The 21,767-nt window shown below is 41.8% G+C and overlaps 1 protein-coding gene across 1 annotated transcript in view; it reads right to left on the reverse strand.

Moving 5' to 3' along the window:
- The window catches only part of TIPARP (TCDD inducible poly(ADP-ribose) polymerase), a 54,671-nt gene that overhangs the window by 24,125 nt on the left and 8,779 nt on the right, over positions 1 to 21,767 (reverse strand). The window contains exon 2 of the mRNA XM_068280850.1: positions 19,941 to 20,884. Within this exon, the coding sequence (XP_068136951.1) occupies positions 19,941 to 20,857 (917 nt within the window). The 5' untranslated portion in view covers positions 20,858 to 20,884. The remainder of the gene's footprint in view (positions 1 to 19,940; positions 20,885 to 21,767) is intronic.

Raw genomic sequence — 21,767 nt, forward strand, 5'->3', positions numbered from 1 at the left:
GAAACATTTTTGCAGAGTTGGGAAAAGTTAGTTGTTATTGGAGTCCCCATTGGAAAACCAGTTTGTACTGAGCCACAAATGTAACAGCTGATTCTTACATAACAAACAATCTGTAATTATTCTGCTTGGCTCTGCAACGTGTGCAGGTACTTGCACTGGCGGCAGTCCCCAGTAATCTGCAACAGGTCGGCCATGCAAGTAGGGTACTAATCAGTGTAAAATACTTTGCAGTGCAACCTCACTTGTTAGGTGACAGGTTGCAGGAATATTAATCAATCTCATCCCTGTAGCACTGGAATAGCTGAGGCAAGGTAATGCTGTACATAAAAATGATAATACTGCATTATTTCCCTATGACACTGAATTGTCCAAATACACTAAAGCATGGTTCAGCTACATGTAAGGGAATGGGGATTTGTTGGTCATGTAAAATGTTAAACACCTGATGCCTTCTGCCAAATCCCTATCACTGTTTAGAACAAATCTTACTGTATCTAATACAAGAAGACATTGACCTGATTAAGGGATTACTCGGAACAGCTTGTATAGGAGTGTAAAACGCAAGCAAAGTGGATGCTTCTCTCTTTCCAACACTATGCGGAACTATGTTATGTACTTGTTGCCATTCCGGTAAGACTGGGTCAGGAAGTAAACTTTGTGTTCCCAGGTAGCATATCATACTCACTGGAGCTCACATAATAATGCTCTGCTATGTGCACATCTATGCTGCCGCCAGCAAAAACAACTCAGATTCTGTCATGTGTTGCAAGATCTGTTCCCACAGGTTACAGAAAACACAATTATAACAACCCCAACTCTTCTGAATTATAAAACTCCAACAAGCCTTCTTAACGGGACATTTTATCCATACTAAAAATGTAAATAGATGTATTCCTCAGAAAATCAACATATTATTGCATCTAATAATATAGTGAGCTATGGTCACAGAGCACTAGTATGCCTGTGTTGTACTATATTTCACCACATGGTGATGCTGTACTGAGACATGGAATACAGTAAGCTATGGTCACAGAGCACTAGTATGCCTGTACTATATTTAACCACATGGTGATGCTGTACTGAGACATGGAATACAGTGAGCGATGGTTACAGAGCACTAGTATGCCTGTGTTGTACTATATTTCACCACATGGTGATGCTGTACTGAGACATGGAATACAGTGAGCGATGGTTACAGAGCACTAGTATGCCTGTGTTGTACTATATTTCACCACATGGTGATGCTGTACTGAGACATGGAATACAGTGAGCTATGGTCACAGAGCACTAGTATGCCTGTGTTGTACTATATTTCACCACATGGTGATGCTGTACTGAGACATGGAATACAGTGAGCTATGGTCACAGAGCACTAGTATGCTTGTGTTGTACTATATTTTACCACATGGTGATGCTGTACTGAGACATGGAATACAGTGAGCTATGGTCACAGAGCACTAGTATGCCTGTGTTGTACTATATTTCACCACATGGTGATGCTGTACTGAGACATGGAATACAGTGAGCTATGGTCACAGAGCACTAGTATGCCTGTGTTGTACTATATTTCACCACATGGTGATGCTGTACTGAGACATGGAATACAGTGAGCTATGGTCACAGAGCACTAGTATGCCTGTGTTGTACTATATTTCACCACATGGTGATGCTGTACTGAGGCATGGAATACAGTAACGGTAAGCTATGGTCACAGAGCACTAGTATACCTGTGTTGTACTATATTTCACCCCATGGTGATGCTGTACTGAGACATGGAATACAGTGAGCTATGGTCACAAAGCACTAGTATGCCTGTGTTGTACTATATTTCACCACATGGTGATGCTGTACTGAGGCATGGAATACAGTAACGGTAAGCTATGGTCACAGAGCACTAGTATACCTGTGTTGTACTATATTTCACCACATGGTGATGCTGTACTGAGACATTGCATCTAATACAGTGAGCTATGGTCACAGAGCACTAGTATACCTGTGTTGTACTATATTTCACCACATGGTGATGCTGTACTGAGACATTGCATCTAATACAGTGAGCTATGGTCACAGAGCACTAGTATACCTGTGTTGTACTACTGGTAGTATACCTGGCGACAAATGGTGCTGAGGCTTTGGGACTTGTGAAATCTTGACAAGCCCCAAATTACAATATACCATAAACAGGGTCATGCAGAGTCCACACATAATGCACACTTCATTTATTTCAGGATGTACTATTAAGTTTCATGAATAGGCAGTTTTTGTTTATGAGTCAGTCAGTTTCGGTTCTTGAATTCAGCATTACTTTATGAGCTCTTAGATTTTACAATTCAAATACTGACAGGAGATTACGGAAGACAATAAGTCTGAGATGTACTAAGTTAAGCAGTAAACAGCAATATTTTTCTTAAGTTATAACTCTTGTCAATTAGGTCTGGTACACGCTGTCCAATATTTACTCTAATTCAGCAAACATTCTGATGAAAATTATTAGACAGACCATGTGATCAAACTCTTCTGCCAACCAATTGGAAATGACAGAGACAACTATTTTCTTGGCTGTTTAAGAGAAACTCTACATTTCAAAGTAATAATAAAAAAAATAGAAGATAGATCAAAAAATGTATAAGATTTGCCATGTAAATGTTGTTTGATCCACTGTTAACCTGCAGGTCATCATCTTTACAACTGGAAGACAAGAAAAAACTCAGATAGCACCAACTATAAACACACCCACTAACAATGTGATAGGCTAGAAGGTTGGTTGTTTGTTTTTAACTACAGATACTGTATACAGTATGCACAGAGGAAGAGACTGCTTGCATGGCAGTTGGAAACAGACATTATATCCCACAATGCAATGAGGTTCACAGACAGGAAACTGTCAGGTACATGACCTAAACATCACACTCTGGGAGGGGTTTCACCACAATTATCAGCCACACAGACTCCCATGATGATCGATTTGAGAAAAGGTAAACATTTCCTGATGGAAAGGGGGTATCTATCCGCTATTGTTTGAGATAAAGGATTTTTTTTTTGCTGCAGAAGTCATCTTTTACACAAAATGGTAACACATGAGTATTGTAATTTACTAAGCTATTTGTACTTTTAAATATGTGCTTGAAGATGGGCTTTAATATAAAAAAGCCACTTGACAGTTTTTACATCAACACTTGTCTGTGGCTAAATCATAATGTGTTTGCTGTTTTCAGGCCTATTCTCAGCATAATGAAATCCATGAACATCATTAGACTTTAGCATCCCATTACGCTGTGAGTGAAATACGCTATCAAGCGCACACACGTTACAGTGGACTGGTGCATCTGTATACCGTATCCTGCAGTGTAACTGGCTTATGTAGGCTTCATTATCTCAGGGGGAAATCCAATCAAGAAATGAAGAGCAATAAAGTTGAATGTGCATAACAGCCCTGAACTGAACTGCAGCTTTTTTTCTGGAACAAAGTAAAGTCTGTGGCACAGCATGGCATGCACGGTTATGTTGCGAAATCAAAAGTAAATATACTTTATCTGGCTTATTTAAAAGCAATACTATTTTAATTATATTTAGATGTGGTATCAGTGCAAGTTAATATTTTATGAACCTTCCTTGTTAGTAAATCTTGAACTGTTATATGTAGATGGGACAGCCAAATGTATGCAATATATAGGTAGGCTCTGTGTGGACACACCTCCCAATCCAAAACCACTGTGCAAAGGTTCTGTGTCCATACATGAAGGCACGCAATAGCGGTATACTGCAGACGCCATTGCACGGGCCACAAGATAAACATATATTATCTCAAGCAACATTCACAATGTATCAAAGCCCTTTGGCAAGGCACAAAGTCAGCTTAATGGACAACTGAAGTGAGAGTTATATGGAGGCTGCCATATTTATTTCCTTTTAAGCAATACCAGTTGCCTGGCTATCCTGTTGATCATTTGCCTCAGATATTTTTTACCATAGACCCTGAACAAGTATGCAGCAGATCAGGTGTTTCAGATATTATTGTCAGATCTGACAAGATTAGCTGCATGCTTGCTTCTGGTGTTATTCAGACACTACTGAAGCCAAATAGATCAGCAGGGCTGCCAGGCAATTTGTATAGTTTAAAAGGAAATAAATATGGCAGCCTCCATATAACTTTCACCTCGGGTTCCCTTAAAGGAGGCTGACATATTTATTTCCTTTTAAACAATACCAGTTGCTTGGAAGTCCTGTTGATCTTCTGGCATCAGTAGTGTCAGAGTCACAACCCTGAAACAAGCATGCAGCTAATCTTAAACAAAAGTGGGGACACCGAGAGCCCAATACAGTGTGGTAAGCAAAACAATAGGTTGGAATTGAGAAGTATATAGTGTATATACTCACATAGTATAGGTAACCACTGTGCAGGCAGGTGAGGAGATTAGACCTGTCCTCACTCAGGATTAAAAGTCGCTCTCTGTAGATCAGGAAAAAAGAGATGGGAATCGACCCCTCCACCAGGGGTGGATATTGGTAATATAAGAGTGAACAGAGACGCCAGCAGGATAAAAGGTACTAAAACGTTTAACATTCCTCAGGAGGTGGTGGACTCGCCTCCTTGAAGTAGACAAGATACTGTCAGCTTTTTAACAACAACAGGTTTATTTATATACTCCAGACAACCATGCAACGCAGTACAGTCTCAAGGTCACGATAAGCGCTAATCTTGTCAGATTTTTGTTCAGGGTCTGTGGCTAAAAATCTTAGCAGGGCTGTGGAGTCGGTCCAAAAATCCACCGACTCCGACTCCTCAGTTTAGGATTCCACCGACTCCACGACTCCGACTCCTCTAATTTGCATATTACAATTTTGTTGATTAAAAGTATGTAACATGAAATTCGTCTCTTAACTGCCAACGCTTAGGAATTTTACAAGACAACTGAAGTGAGAAGGATATGTAGACTACTATATTTATTCCCTTTAGACTAAAACTAGTCCTTGGTAAGAGTACTTGTAAAAGGTACAAACCGGAACAAAGAACATCTATCAGGCCCTAGGCAATGTAAGTGTGGTTGCATGTAAGAATGATGTGCAGGTACTCTGCAGGGGAATGAGGAGATTGTAAACAGACAACACCTCTGTGTTCAATGTGCACAGCATTCTCAGTGGATTCCCTGCAGCTCTGTGGGGAGTGCATATGTAGAGTATACTACTACTGTGTAACAAAGTAAACCTGAGACAGATGAAATTAAAGTTTTATACATACCTGGGGCTTCCTCCAGCTGCCTTCAGGATAATCAGTCCCTCGTTGTCCTCCTCCACCACCTGGATCTTCTGCTATGAGTCCAGGTACTTGAGCCAGTTAGGCGTAGTGCGCATGCACACACTCCGCCGCCAGGAGCATACTACACCTTTGCAGCACTATTGCGCAGGTGCAGAATGTTCCTGGCTGTGGGAGCGGCATGCGGCCGGACAGCGCTGACTGGCTGAATTACCAGGACTCATAGCAGAAGATCCGGGTGGTGGAGGACAGTGAGGGACTGATTAGCCTGAAGGGGGCTGGAGGAAGCCCCAGGTATGTATAAAAGTTTACTTTTCATCCGTCTCAGTTACCCTTTAATTTGTAGTCACCAAACCAAATTTTAATAACATATCAAATTATTTGATTTCATCAGCAAAGGGAGTGCATACACTTGCATAAATCAGCATCAATGCAGAATTATTTCCATCTCGTTGACCATCTCTATTAGTGACACGGCTACACATCAGGCTTTATTCTTACAGCATAGATGTTATTTAGTATATATGTTACGGCCAGAACCCGAAGTTTGGCCAGAACTAGAAGTGGCCGGCCACTTCGGGTTCTGGCCGGCCAATGCGCGAACTGGCCGCTGCGCTGCGGCCAATGTGAGGAATGAAACAATTCCTGTAAGGTTTAATGTGATGTTGTGGCCGCAGCGCAGCGGGGTAAATGTATCACACATCTTTACTTTATTCAATGGCATTAAGCCGCCCGGCTTTTTTCCCTCCGCCTCTCTCTCCTCCCCCCGCCTCTCTCTCCTCCCCCCCCCCGCCTCTCTCTCTCCTTCTCTTTATGGGCACAGCCGGGCCAGGGACACGCGTGTCCCTCCGGAGTCGTTCGTCGCGGCAGGAGGGAATCCTGCCGTTCTTGCAGAGCGGGTGCTGGCAGAAGCGATGTCTGCAGCCTCCCCGCTCTGCTCTCCTGCCGCGACGAACGACTCTCCTGGACACGCGTGTCCCCCGCCCGCTGCCCATAAGAGAAGGAAGAAGAGAGAGGCGGGGGGGGGAGGAGAGAGAGGCGGAGGGAAAAAGCCGGGCGGCTTAATGCCATTGAATAAAGTAAAGATGTGGGATACATTTACCCCGCTGCGCTGCGGCCACAACATCACATTAAACCTTACAGGAATTGTTTCATTCCTCACATTGGCCGCAGCGCAGCGGCCAGTTCGCGCATTGGCCGGCCAGAACCCGAAGTGGCCGGCCACTTCTAGTTCTGGCCAAACTTCGGGTTCTGGCCGTAACATATATAAGAGATTCCCGTGTACACATCATATATACAGTCACAATCAGATATGTATATCTGACCTTAAAAATACGGGGACTGCTTTATTGAAGCAGCACAAGTAACTAATTTTGATTGGTTTATTTCATTTTTGTGGACTAAGCACAGCTATTACTGTATATATACATTATTTTAATGACTATTATCTGAGAAATAGAACATTTTATCATATTTTCTATTTTAATTACAGTTACAAATTCATTAGGAGTCGGAGTCGGAGCATTTTTTCCCGACTCCAGGCACCCAAAATTGCCCGACTCCACGACTCCGACTCCACAGCCCTGAATCTTAGAGGCAAAAATCTTACCGCAATGAAATGAACTATATCTTGTTTTTTTCGCCACCAATTAGGTTTTCTTTAGGTGGGACATTATTTTATTCTAAAAGTGTTTTAATGGGAAAATAGGAAAAAATGTAGGAAAAAATTATTATTTTTCAGCTTTCGGCCATTATAGTTTTTAAATAATGCATGCTACTGTAATTAAAACCCATGAAATGTATTTGCCCATTTGTCGCGGTTATAAAACCGATTAAATTATGTCCCTATCACAATGTTTGGCGCCAATATTTTATTTGGAAATAAAGATGTATTTTTTTTCCAGTTTTGCATCCATCCCTAATTACAAGCCCGTAGTTTATAAAGTAACAGTGTTATACCCTCTTGACATAAATATTTAAAAAGTTCAGTCCCTAAGGTAACTATTTACATTTTTTTTTTTTATTACAAAAAAATAATTGGGGAGTGTGGGAGGTAATGAGTTAATTTATTGTGTAAAACTAATGTATTTGTATATATAAAATGCTTTAGGGTGTAGTTTTACTATTTGGCCACAAGATGGCCAAAGTGAGTTTGTGTTCATGCGACCTGTAAGTGTCCAGAAGGACGCTTACAGGAAGCACTACGAGGCTGGGAAAATCACAATGATCGCGCTGTTTCTCATAGAAGCAGCAGATCATTGCGGGGGCTTAGATCAACGAACAGGAATGGACTTTCCCGTTCATTGATCTCCGGGCGAGCGGGCGTGCACGAGCGGCGGGAGCGCGGACAGCGACGGTAGCACGGGAGGTACGGATTTCTCCGTCACTTGGTTTTTTAGGGGGGGGGGGGGGGGGGGGAAAGGGACGTAGAAATTCATACCGCGGGGGGTAAAGTGGTTAAATATACACAAATTTCTTTGTTGACTTTTGGTTACATTTATAATCCAAGGCAACTGCAGTGAATTTGTGGCTCTATTGCTTTCTGTACATAGCTGGTTGATGCCCACACAGGTATGACATTGCCACATTGAAACAACTGGGCCGCACCACTCTCTTTTCATACCGGGTGTATTGCGTTTTTTTTTAATCTCACATACCACTATTCTTATGTCATATACTGTACACAGAATGTTCTGCCAACAGTCTCTAAAGATGTAAACACTCCCTGTGCTCCCGACTCTCTGAGCTCCTTTTTAAGACTTTCTCCTTAAATTTTGCAGACAGAGAGGAGCAACATCACTGAAGCAGGTGGTTTCCTGCAACGCTATAGCACTAATACTGTAGTGCTCACACCGCACAATGGTAATTCGGGGTTCTAGCGATCGCCCTCCGAGTTCCTATGACTGGAAGGGGAAATAGTATTTAATGCCACCGGGGATTTGAGTGGCAGCAGGGACAGCCGTCATTCTGCTCACCCTGCGCACAGCTCTATCTACGCAATATCACGGGAAGAGAAAAGCTGATTTTCAGTTACCCACTTGTTTTTACTGCCCTACCTATTTATGTATAGTCTTTTAATTAAGATCAGGCCAATGTCAAACTCATGGTAATCAACAGCAACCAATCAGCAGCCTTCTTCCATTGTTCTGACAGCTGTAAAATGATGAAGGTTGGGTCCGGCACTTAGCACGCCAGCGTTGCTCTCTCATGTGCAGCTTGTATCATTAAGCTGTGGTGTAATAAGCTATACTTTAGTCAGCAGTTCAGGTCACAGGGATTTGCTTTGAGCTCCTACATCCATGTCTGCTGATAAAAGTCTTCTAAACAAGCACAGTGAAATCCATTAACACAGATTAGCCTATGCAAGCAGGCCATTTTGTAACTGCCAAGAAGCAAAGTCATCAGTTAATGGTTGTGCACACACGCACATCTATGAGCATTGGTGGACTGCAGTAATGTGCTGGGCTACCCCTGTAGATAAAACTCCATGGATCAATCTACAGCATTTCATTGGAGAAGTAACCTACATAGATTAAGTCCGTTATGTAAAATGCAGGTCAGCTGCAGACATTGCCATCTGCAGATAGAGTGCTGGGCACTCCAGATATAAGGCTTCTAAACGCATTAGAGTAATCAGTTTTTAGTTTCCATTACATGACCCTCCCTCTTAGAAACCATCAGCCTCTTATCTGTGAACCTGAGTGGTGAGCAATTGCTCTTCCCTGACATGGGAAACTGCAGCAGTCTGTGCTCTGGGAAATGACTGGATGGAACAACACAGAACATCTAGTCTAGCAGTACAACACACAATCTTGCTTGGTGGTCCTGTCTCTGACACTGAGCTGTATACAAACACCCTGCAGAGCAATAGAACCTTCATTCATTACTCAGTGAAGAGTTTCTCAGCTGCATTAGGAATAAAGTACAATTATGTAGCCTGTAGATTTGTTTTCCTCCTGTCATCCAGAAAGACACTGTCTTGATGGGTATAAGTGAAACCTTGTAGATAAAAAAAAACTAAAACTTTAGCTACTTTACTTACCTCAGGAATGGGAAGCTTTTGGATCCTCCAATGGCTTCCCCCATCCTCCTGAGGCGGTACCAGCACTGAGTCCTCTGAAGCTCGCGGCCACACTGTGTCTGTGCAGCAGCACGGATCTGACTGGACTCGGCTTTTTCCACCGAAGTTTGATTGGCTCCGTGCTACTGCGCATGCACGAGCCGCCGACAAGCCTATGTGGATGGTTTTGCAAAGGACACAGCGCAGGAATGGATTGCTGGAAGAGGATGGCAGCAGCCACTGGTTTATTCAGAGGCTTCCCTCTATTTAAGTGCATACCCATTTGCAGCACATTTTACCCTTACAGGTACACTTTTATTTAATCCTTAACTTACACTTTTCACATTTCTTTTAATAGTGGTATAACAGCCTCCTGCACACGTACACAGCCCAAACCAACGTCAATAAATACAAGCCTCCCTGAAATATAATCTCTGTTTTGTACCAGAGAATTCTTGTTTGTACATGTTGAGCTATCTTCAGCCGGTAGTCTGTGCGGAGAGTAGAAAGACAGAGAGAGAGAGAGACACTCTGCTGTGGGGGCGCAGGCAACACAAAACAAGCACATTTACCAGCATTAGGTTAGGTGGACACAAGTGTCGCGGTATCCTTTCTAGCCATTCATTACCTGGCTAGCTATTCTTCATCCTTGCAGCAACAGAAGGCAAGGGCACCTTGTCCCAGCAAGTGCCTCCTGCTAACAGGCAGAATCCTAATGCAAAGCTTGTTTGTGTTCACAAGCACAGGAAGAAAAATTGCTTTCTGAATCTGGCAGAAAAACTACACTATCCAATCCATCTGGGAGGAATCATTTTCCCTGCTGCTACAGGGAATCGCAAGACCTCAGTTCACTCCCTTGTATGCACAAGACTTAATATCCTGGTTACAGTAACCATATACTTGGACAAAATACGGCACTCTGTACTCATTTCAGATCTATAAAGATGTGTCATGTGGCCTGATTGCTCACATTAATCTGGTGGAATGAATGATAGGACTGCTTAGTACATGCTTGTAAAGTGTACCGATAGCATGCTGGTAAAGCGGTTTCCTTGTAGTATCCTCAATAAACACAAGAGCACTCGTTATTCTGCTGGAAGAGCAATGTCCTATCATAGCATAGGTCAGAGATGACAATCGTATGGCTATGATGAGGTGTCAGTAGTTACCCAACAAGACCCACATGCAGCTCATGAACAAGGGGTAAGACAAAAAGATCTGCGTCATTGCCAAGTACCAGATCCTCTGCAAGGCTCCCAACATGAAAACAGGTTCTGCTTCAAGGAGAGAAGTGGGGAGAGGTCAGGTCACACCATGGTCGGAGAACTTACTTGGAACAAAAGACATTGGGAGAGGGCTACCCGTTTTGGCAAATTGCTACAGAGGACACTAGAGATGTCACAATACACCTGTACACACTTTACACTTGTGAATGAAACAATGAGCTTAGGAAAATCAAAAATGTGTGCACAGCTTAAAGGACAACTCTAATGAGAGGAATATGGAGGCTGCCATATTTATTTCCTTTTAAGCAATACCAGTTGCCTGACTGACGTTCTGATCCTTTGCCTCTAATACTTTTAGCCATAGACCCTAAACAAGCATGCAGCAGATCAGGTGTTTCTGACATTATTGTCAGATCTGACAAGATTGGCTGTGTGCTTGTTTCTGGTGTTATTCAGACACTACTGCAGCCAAATAGATCAGCTGGGCTGCCAGGCAACTGGTATTGCTTAAAAGGAAAGAAATATGGCAGCCTCCATATCCCTCTCACATGAGTTGTCCTTTAATCAATGGCTGCCTCAGTGCTTGTATTTAGCAGTCGCAGGGCCATGAAAGTGTTCACCATGAGAAAGGAGGCAAGGCTATTAAGGAGTAGAGAAATGATGTTGCCCTAGAAGTGCACCTCATTGCATCTTTATAAGTAAGATGGCAGGAATCTTTGCTGGTAAACCTGTAAAGCCAAATTCAATTTTTAGTGCAGTTCTATAAATAGGCCATTGCTGTAGTAGCCAAACAGACAAATAAGGGTTGGGGCCCACTAGGAATCGCAAATCACTATAAAAAACACACTAGCATTTTTTATGACGATTTGTACACAAAACAATGAGCGCTTTCCATAGCAATCTCAAGGAATGCAACTTTGGACCCTGCATAGCGTAAATTAATTTGCTCTGAAAATGCATCATGCTGCGCATTTGTGGTTTCCTGAAATTGCTAGAACTTCAGTGGAATCACTGCCATCCACCTGCGTTGTCAAACGATTTTGAAATTTCCGGTGATACCTTAAAAAAAAAGCACAAAACGCTGCCTATAGGGCTGCAGTGGGCCCTGGGCCTAAGCTAGGACATGGACAATCCATGTAAACACTACTACAGTGTAATTTACCCATGCCCAGGACAGGAAGCACTTGTCCACGAATGGATAGCCCCCCTGGGAAATAAGGGAAAAGGTTGCTGTGCAGTCAGCAAAAATCATCTATCAGTTATTCCTCCTGGAAAAGCAAAGAGCCAAGTGGTAAAGACTGTTTGCAGAGGCAGCCTATGAAAGGAAGATGTTCTGACGCACAGGTGACAGATGTTTGCCCAAACTTTAAACAGTTTACTCAGTGAAACAAATAGTGAATGCATTTGTGATTGCAGATTCTCCCGCACTGCACTTCAAAAGGCTCCCAGCTTCTTGGATGGCTGGAGTAGGAGCCAATTAGTTTTATTTCATATGGAAATGGGAAAACATGCAGATGACAGTACCCAGACTGCTGGAAGAATGTATTTTAAAGCCCTCTGACGTTCCCTGTGCACGGCTGCTTTGTCATTTGTATTGCCAAGATCTGCTGAGTTTCAAATCATTTATACATTAAACTTCAACACAGTCACACAGCACCCATTCCTGTCTTATTTGCCATTCATACGCCAAACACAATTCTAATACTAAGAGTATTCATTAAAACCCAACAAACTGCAAAGCTTTCAAGTTCTGAAAGCAAACATGTTGATTGGTGTCAATTTTAAGCATTGTGTTTGGAATTGAACTTTGCTTTCCAAATTAAAAAAATAAATACGGTAAATCTTTGCATCGCTGTGCTTGCGCCTGTGCACTACTCCATGCAGCCTCCTATCTGTCAGCTCCTGTTACCAGAGCTAATGTTTTGCAACTTCTCACATCTATTTCCTGTAATCTACAAAGCCCCTACAAAAACTACAAAGCCCCACCTCTAACAATAAATGCTAGATTACCCAGCAACCCTGCATTATAGCAAAAATCATGTGTCTACATAAAGTGTCCACATGAGATGGTAGACCTGCAGTGAACAGGAGGTAGTGGTGAGGTAGTGGAAGACCTCTATCTGCTTACAGGAGGTCTCCATAGCACTGGAATCTGTATGAATAGGTGCACAGCTGTAGGCAAGCGCACCTACACAATTATTATTATTATTTATATAGTGCCAACATCTTCCATAGCGCTGTACAGAGTACAAAACAGACAGCAGTGGGGAGCATAGGTACATGAGTAGTTCAACACGCACAGTACAATCAGAACATCCACCAACACAAGTACAAATACATACATTACATAGTTGACGTGTGGTTTTAAGCATCACCAATAATGGGACATGTTCATTTGCTAAATTACAACAAAAACGGGAAACACTAGGGGAAGGACTTTGTCCTTTGACAATTTTTTTTTTTATCTTTAAAACTCAGTTTCAAAGGTAATAATTATTATTTAGTATGAATAACAGATTGCCCAGCAAACCTTGTGGTGAAGCAGAACTCCCATGAGTGTGTAATGCTGGGAATACACAATGCGTTTCTGCAGCAGATAGATAGATCATTTCCGACATGTCCGATCTCACGTTCGATCGTTTTGCCGCTCAATTTCTGATAGAAGTGAATAGAAAAAGATAAGAAAAACGAGCGGAAGATAAGAGAATCGAGTGGAGAATCGGGCGGGAAAAACGATCAAGCAGAGTATCGAGTGGCAGAAACGTATCGTGTATTCCCAGCATAAGGGGCTAAAACAGACCAAAAAGCCTTAGTACTAAAATGCCATGCAAAACAGAAGGTATTTGTGATTATTCAGGTTGGAGTGAGAATATGATGTCTCCCACAATGCATCACTGCTGAATATGCAAATCGTTCCTTTGTTCTCCCTGAAAGCCAAACACGCCCCCAGAACTGCTGGAATGCAAGGATGATGCAGCATGATATTATTAGAGTAAAACGAATCCAACATGCATAGACTGTGTTGGACTGGTTGGTTGAGTCTCTATATTTAAAACATTGATAACCAAAATATATACTATAAACACATTAGGAAATATATTGACCTGGATTGTAAGGTAATTTAAGGATTGAAAAGAGGATCATGAATATATTACAAATCAGGCCTGTTACATAAGGAAAAAATACATAAATCACCTACATAATTTTGGGGCCTTATTTCAGCATCCAAAGCTATTTAGGAGGTGCTCTCCAAGCAGTTAGGCCTGAGAGCAGCTGAAGGTGGTGAATTTACCGCCTATCAGCTGCTCACTTGCACCAGCCGGGCGCTCAGTGACTGTCCCCCTCCCCTATGGTGAGCGCGGCTGTAGCCTTGCCCACACACGACATGTTACCGTTCTCTGCCGGAGGGTATCGCCCCCACGTGTCAACCCCCGCAGACATACGTGGTGTTGTAAACGCTGCCATTCAGCTGCACTGTAACTGCACCCAAATGGCGCTTGTGGGTGGCAGAGGGGACGCTGAACTGCCTAACAAGTGCATAGTTCAGCCTCTCGTCTGAAAGAAGCCTAAATCAGCAGGCAAACAGCATTGTGTGCAGCCAGAAAGCTATAGGCCGCAATGCTTTAGAGCCCAATACAAGATGCAGCACCTTAGAAATCTCAGTGTGAAAATTCTACAAGTAAAAATAAAAGTTCTTTGGCTGCAGTAACTCTCATATACAAGCATTAAAGTGCACCAATTCTTCCTTTATTGTCATGTAAGAATAAATCTGTAATAGTTTTTCTTCACCTGAGGTTCTGGCATAGAGCGGAGGCATGGAAATAAAATCAATGAAGGGCAGTCCATAATCCCAGCTCCCCAGTACACTGCAGTGCTGTGAGGTCACGGCGTACACATGTGCATTCCTTCCATCGGGAACAATCACTCCAATAACTGTCAGCGATTTGACTAAAGGCAATAAATGGCTTTCAGCTCTGCTAGTTAACATAACTTAGCAGTTGCATTTTTACAGGCTGGCATGTGTGAGGACATTTCACTCAGGTGTCAGGAGCTGAAAACAGCACAGGCAACTGATATTTATATACAAAAACGCTAAATATAAAGAAATGTGTAACTAAGCAGCAGGGATCACCAGTCAGCATAGATATTATATGACAGTCACTTGACCAGCTGGGTCAGGTGACAATGTCCATGGCAGCAGCAGACCACCTCCACATGAGTGAAGTCAGGAAGGACAGCTGATAGGGAATGTTGTAAGATCCTGCCTGAGTGCTTATTGTTCATCAGGAGATAAAGCGGTGCCAGCAGTCTCTTCTGCCCTCTGCAAGCTATTCGCAAAATGCATGGCCAAGCTAAAGCACTGTTCACACACTCATTTGTGATAATTTCATAGTTGTAGGAGTGATAGCTGTACAGACAGTTGTTCTGTGGAGGGAAAGTGGAAAGGAGGGGCAGGTGAGTGGTAGATGGCTGAGAGGGGTTGAACAATAGTGCTCATTTGTATAAGTTATTCATTCCGTCTAGGTCTAGGAGCACACTAGGCAGTGCAGAAAACCAAGCGTGTTCTGCATTTTGCGTTCCTACATTTTTGGGTGTGGTTTTGTATGCGTTTTTCACACGTTTTGGGGGCAGTTGCATTTTTTCCAATAGTTTTCCCTTTTTCAATGGAGTAATTCAGTATATTATTTATTTAATAAAAATGTAAAAATGCAGTCCTCAGCGTCTTCATTGAAATACATTATGTGCATTTTACATGCCTTTTTGAGAAATAAGCAGCAAGTTGTGCGCACATTGTAAAACACAGATAAATGTGGGGTTTTTTAAGTGTCCCATAGATTTTCGTTATGGGCAAAAACGTCTGCATTTTCTGCAATGCTAGCGTTTCTGCCTAGTGTGTTCCTAGCCCGAGTGATTCAGCATAGCAGATCACTTAGGGCCGGTTCGCCCTTGCAATCGCAATAGACAAGACAAATAATATTTATATCGCTCTTTTCTCCTGGCGGACTCAAAGCACCAGAGCAGCAGCCACTAGAACGCGCTCTATAGGCAGTAGCAGTGTTAGGGAGACTTGCCTAAGGTCTCCTACTGAATAGGTGCTGGCTTACTGAACAGGCAGAGCCGAGATTCGAACCCAGGTCTCCTGTGTTAGAGGCAGAGCCCTTAACCATTACACCATCCAACCCTAGCATTTGCATTTGTTCATATTTGCGCTTGAACTGCGATTGTGGTTTTCATTTACTGAATGAAATCACAATCACGATTGCTCTGTAAATTCTATATGCAGTGCGTTTGCGTTTTGACATGGAACGAGATTTGTACTGACAGTATATTTTCACTAGATATGGTCATGAACGATAACAATTTACAGTATGTAACTATCAGTGTTCCTGCCATGCCTGGATAGTCCCACTACCTTGTGATGTCTATAAGTGCCATAATAAAAGTGACACAATACATTGATTACAGAAATACAAGTACCAAAAACTGCCTTCAGCTTCTAAAAAACGCATGAATCAAGTATAAAAGCCAAAACACTTTTTATTAGAGCAGCATAACCAAGCAGATGTTGTTTGGGCCTGTTGATCTCTACAACTGTGATCCACCTATGTATGTATTCAGTGATAAGAAACCTCTGCTGATAGAACAGGAGCCATAAATTCTTTCCTTCCCCTACATGATTAAAGTTATCTCAGTTCATGGCACTTGGGTTACTGGTGTAAAATCAATGATTACCTAGTTATGAAGAGGTACAATAAAGACATCAATAAAGAAACAGAAGGTATTTTATATAATGTGGAACAATGGAAAGCATTATGAATGATAGGGCACTAACTGTTTGCAATGCCAAGGAAACAGCATAAACAGCTACCAGCTACGGGTTACCAGTGAAGCTGGCTCCTGCTTGGCTTTGGGAAGTGCTGAATATGCATTAATGGCGTGTGCAGGATGCACTGATAGCTTTGCTCAGCCCGTCTAACCACAAGAGATTAATTGCTCTGACCATATAATGTGGTAACCATGCAAACTATGTGCAACTCTGGCTTGTTTGGAAGCTCCTTAGAATGGCTCAACACTCAATTATTTGTGCCCTGTTGCCAGGAAACACAACACTGCCTCGAATGACTGTGAAACATAGGTTGCAGTGACCATAAGGAAACTATTGATCTGCCTGACTCAATGGCCCAAGCTGACATCTGTGAGCTAATTACAGAGAGCTAAAAACTTTCTGCCTGCTGACACACTATGTGGATTGTGGAGGAGAGAGCATTGCATGGTGGCCCTATTTTTATGTTTCTACTGTATATACAGATACATTTCTTTCATATACATTTCAAAGCTAAATAATCCTATATCAGGCAGTATTTTAATGTAGGCTAAGTAAGTACAATTCTATTAAACTGAAGGCATCACTATGTATCTCTGTTTGTGACGTCGATCCTCCCGTGTGTTGAAATGCAATTGCTGGTAAGATGGGTGGGGTTGACATCATAAAGCAGGCATATGTATGGAGGAGTGGAAAGCGTCCAGGTCAAGGTCCACATGACGGCAAGGACAATAGAGTTTGAATGGACTTTGGCACATGATAATACACACAATGCTATGGAGGTGGGAAAGCAGGGTAAAGGTGTCCATACAGACATCAGTTTTCCTGTTTGGTACTCGGCAGATTTGATCATTCTGATCAAACCTGTGGGGAATCGATTACCTGAAAATCAAATTTTCACTTTGATCAATCAAATTCTGACTTAATTCTGCAGCGTTGCAATTTTTTATAAAATCACAAATGTGGTGCATACAACATTTTTTTTAAGTGACACCTTCCCTTGAAATAGAAGCAAAAATTGCTATTTCAGTTATTTCAGTGAGAACTAACCCTGCCTTGTTACTAGTTACAAGTCTTCACCATGTGACTTCCCCTCCAGCCTAAGCACATACCAGGAGCAATATTCCTAATTATTCATGACAAGAGGGGTTTTTTTTAAACTTATAATAGTAATTTACTTGGTAAGCATGATGTGCGTGACTGATTAATGTGAAGTGTATCGGAGTGATAATCTGACTTTATGTTCAAATTTAATAGTCCATTTAAAATGATGAATGAACTACTCAAATATTCTACATCACTTAAGCTGGCCACTAACGGTCCAATTTCTAGCAAAAAATCGTTCGAGCGATCAGAAATTCTGATCGGACGAAAAATCGTTCACTACACCATCAACCAATCATTGCTTCCTATCTATCACGACCACCAACAAAATCCAAATTTTCCTTCGACGAAAATTCATTCGGGCGACATTTTTTTCACTCATTCATAATTGATTGTGCCCACCAATGGAGATTATTTACAACCAATCCGATCAGAATTTCTGATCGCTCTAACGATTTTTCGCTAGAAATTGGACCGCTAGTGGCCAGCTTTAGGCTGATCCACAAAGACACATGCAAAGAAGGGGGGGGGGGGAGCCAGTTGCCTTGGACAACTGCTGCTCTTTTGTCCCATGTCCCATACATGAACAGATGTTTTCCCATAATTTAGTATTTATTTTTTTTTAAGTTTATTGCTTCAATAGCATCTTAGCAAAGAACAACTCAGTAGAAGCTGTCTGATTAACGTTACAGTTTCATGTACATCAGCTTCACCACCAAATGCACAGAATAAATTGCTCCAAAACCAAGAATACATACTGCCCAATATTGGTCAAATGACCCACATTTATTTGTAAGAATCCCAAGCATGAGCACACAGGGAGCATCTGTGATTAGGCTCTGGATGTACACAAAGATAACCAATCATGCACACAACAGGATTCTGGGAGAGTGCATCACATTATAAGTGACACAAATTACTACTGCAGAAAACCTCAAGAAACCAGCAACTATGCAAAAGACTGTGGGGGAAGGAAATGCTTCTGTTGATCTGTGCTGACTTTGGCCCTACAAATACAGATCTTTCATGCCAATTCAATCACTCTGACTGAATCTGCCAGGGATCAATCGTCCCCAATATGCTTGATCAGTTACCATAAGTTCTGATAAATATTAAGTAGCTTATTGATCAAAAGGGTGATGGAAAATGTCTGCTTAGCAAGGAGGTCAAAGGCCACACATCACTGTACAGCATCACTGGTACAACACTGGCGGGTCAACTGATTCACAATCTGATTTCTGATAAAATCTAACTGAGATCGCGTAGACAAGGCTTATATTGATCAGTACTATCGATCCATGGCCATAATAATAATAATAATAAAATACCATAATCATTCCCTGGTTCAATCAATTATAGCCAGACCATGTTAATGCTAATGCAAAGCAAAGAGTTTACATTTGTACAGTTCTCTGATTAATAAACAAAGGGGGGGGGTCATTCTACACCTAATTTCTGCAGTCAGCCTAGATCTTGGCTAATGTACAGATTAATGTACATAAGAAAAAGATCTTCTCAGACCAAGCTGGACAAATTGCTGTGGCCATGTTGCCAATGATCTAATGAGACTCCAGCTGGAGTTTATGTGCAATCCATGCAGCCAATTACCTACATTCTCACTACAACATATGAACAGCCAGCACTAGAAATCTTAACATTTTAGTTTATCCTACACAATATTTTCATCATGCTTTAAAAAAAATACCAACATACACACTGGTGCTACTCTTCAATAAAACAACAGGCTTTGTGCAGCAATAGAACATGCACACCTGTCACCACATATTACAGCTGCCATAAGCAGGCAATATTTGGGTAATCAGTACCTTAGGAACAGGCCAATAATTATTACTGGTTACCTATTTTCGTGTGCCGCCATAGGGGCCCATAATAATAATCAGCAAGAGGGTAAATTTGGGTGCCCAAATTTCCCCTCTTGCGAGTAATTACAATGGGCCCCTATGGCGACACCCAAACTTCCGCCACTAGCGGAGCACCCAAACTTCCTGCTTCCACTTTGGTTTGAGTGGAGAAACCCTGCTGTAGACAACATTACAGAACTGCTACAAGCAACTTCGTCAGATCAAAAATTAAGTTCATTCTAAATTCTTTCAGAACGCAAACTGGTGTCCATTTGAATCAATGTTACTTCTTTCTTTAGATGTAAGCTATGAGCCGTAGAAATGAGAACCTTCCCAGATAAGTTGCTTCCGCAATGTATCAGTACATAATAAGAATGCTCAGTGCTAACACATCATCTCCTGCACAATCAGGCATAGAAAAAAAGCCTACTGGAGACCTATTTCTACTGGCGCTGCTTAGACCTTATACGGAGCTAGGATGGTGGAATGTCACATAGGTATAAACATGAACCAGGTCATCATGCAGGGCAACAATACATCAACCACACAAACAGGGCTGTATGCTAACATCACATGAGCAGCACAATATACTGCATTCTGAAATACTTACTGATATCGTAATTTGATCCGGTCACTATCCGGGCTACAGTACAATCTTTCCAAATGTTCCTGGGAATCATCTATTATGCTTTGCCAAAGGCCGGTGGCACGTTGCCTCACTTGCCAATGATACGGCAACACTGTGTGGTGTTTTTGGCAGTCTTTACCATAAAAACATAACCCTTGTAAGAACTCCACGCATACGTCGATGCCATCTTTCTGATGGACGTGATATTGGAGCTGATTCAGCAGTTCGAAAACAAGGAGTAGAGATGCTTCCTCTGTTTTGTCCTCAAATATCCCAGCATTCAAATGACTATTTTGGCTCACATTGTATTGGTCCAGAGAGCTGGTGTCCTGAAATAACCCAGAAGAGTAACTCTCTAATATTTTGTCCAGGCAGGTTGGGTCGGTAGAATCACTAGAGCTGGTTTGTAGAAGAGGATCCTGGAAGGAGCCAGTGGCAGTGTTGGGAACAGTCCCACTAGTGCTTTCTGAAGAAAATGTGGGCTCAGTGCTCTCTATTACAGTGTCCTGCTCCTCCTCCAGGTCTTGGGCTGCATGCGCAGAAGCCGGGTGCTCCGTTACCGGCCTAAGACTTGGATTCCCAGATATCAGTGCATTACTTGGGGGAACTATTGCCTTTTTTACAAGGGGTTCACATAAGTTACTAGCAGTCCCAGTTTGATCATTGGATACAAACAACCCATTAAGAGTTCCTGAACCTAAGAAACTAGTAAGGATTGGCTGTAAAGCGTGTAGGGTTTCAGCGTCTAATATTTTCTGGGCTTGCTTTTTTTTGAAACAGGGCTTCACCAGTGGAATTTTGTCGGAGTGCCTAGAGAACTCCCTGCCCGTCACTTCTGAATCCTTTAATGTACAGTCATCCATAGATCCTGCTTCCATGACCTGCAAAGGGTTTTCCATGTTGGTGACCAATGTCTCCAGTCTGGCCTACAGAGAAGAAAAGACATTAGCATTGAGTGGTTTAGCGCAAGACAGAATACAGCATCATGTAATGACTTGTGTTTATGACATTTGTGGGTAAGTTTCATTGTAGTCCTTTTTCTGATGAACAGAGTATTCTTGAACGCAACAGTAGTTATACAGACTTTCTACATGGCCCTCTGCACTGATTTATCAACAGCACAAAAGACCCTAAAAAAAGGTGGAACTGTGTCATGACTGGTATACACAATACAATATGTTCTTCTGATCAATGAATGATCTGAATAATAATATTAATGGTGTATTTATATAACACTAACATCTTCTGCTGCACTTTTACATGGTGTCTATAGTCACGTCACTAACTGACCTTTTGGAAAGTGTACGCAGTGGTGCAGAGGCGCCAGTAGTGTAAAATATTGATAAAAAGTTTAAAAATGAGGGAGGTCAGCTGTGGACTTACCTCCCCGATGTCAACACAAGATACCATTGATTTTATTCAACAAAAATAATTTATTCACATACTCCAAATACATGCAACGCGTTTCGTGGTCATATCCCACTTCATCAGGCTATAAAACAGGAGTATCTCAAACTGTGGGACAGAGGAAACGAAAAAAAGCTAAGTACCCTAGTAAGACGAGTTCAAATTTTGTTACAGCTGTTCGTATAGAGATAAATAAATAAATCAAATAAATAATAGAATAATCAAAGTGTAGGAGAAATTGAGTGTATAAACTATAGTATATATATGAAAAAATAGTATATATATATATATATATATATATATATATATATATATATATATATATATATATATATATATATATATATATATATATTAACCACTTCACCACTGAGGGGTTTTACCCCCTGAGCACCAGAGCAA

This window comes from Hyperolius riggenbachi, chromosome 4 (assembly GCF_040937935.1).
Source record: "Hyperolius riggenbachi isolate aHypRig1 chromosome 4, aHypRig1.pri, whole genome shotgun sequence".
Classification (NCBI taxonomy): Eukaryota; Metazoa; Chordata; class Amphibia; order Anura; family Hyperoliidae; genus Hyperolius; species Hyperolius riggenbachi.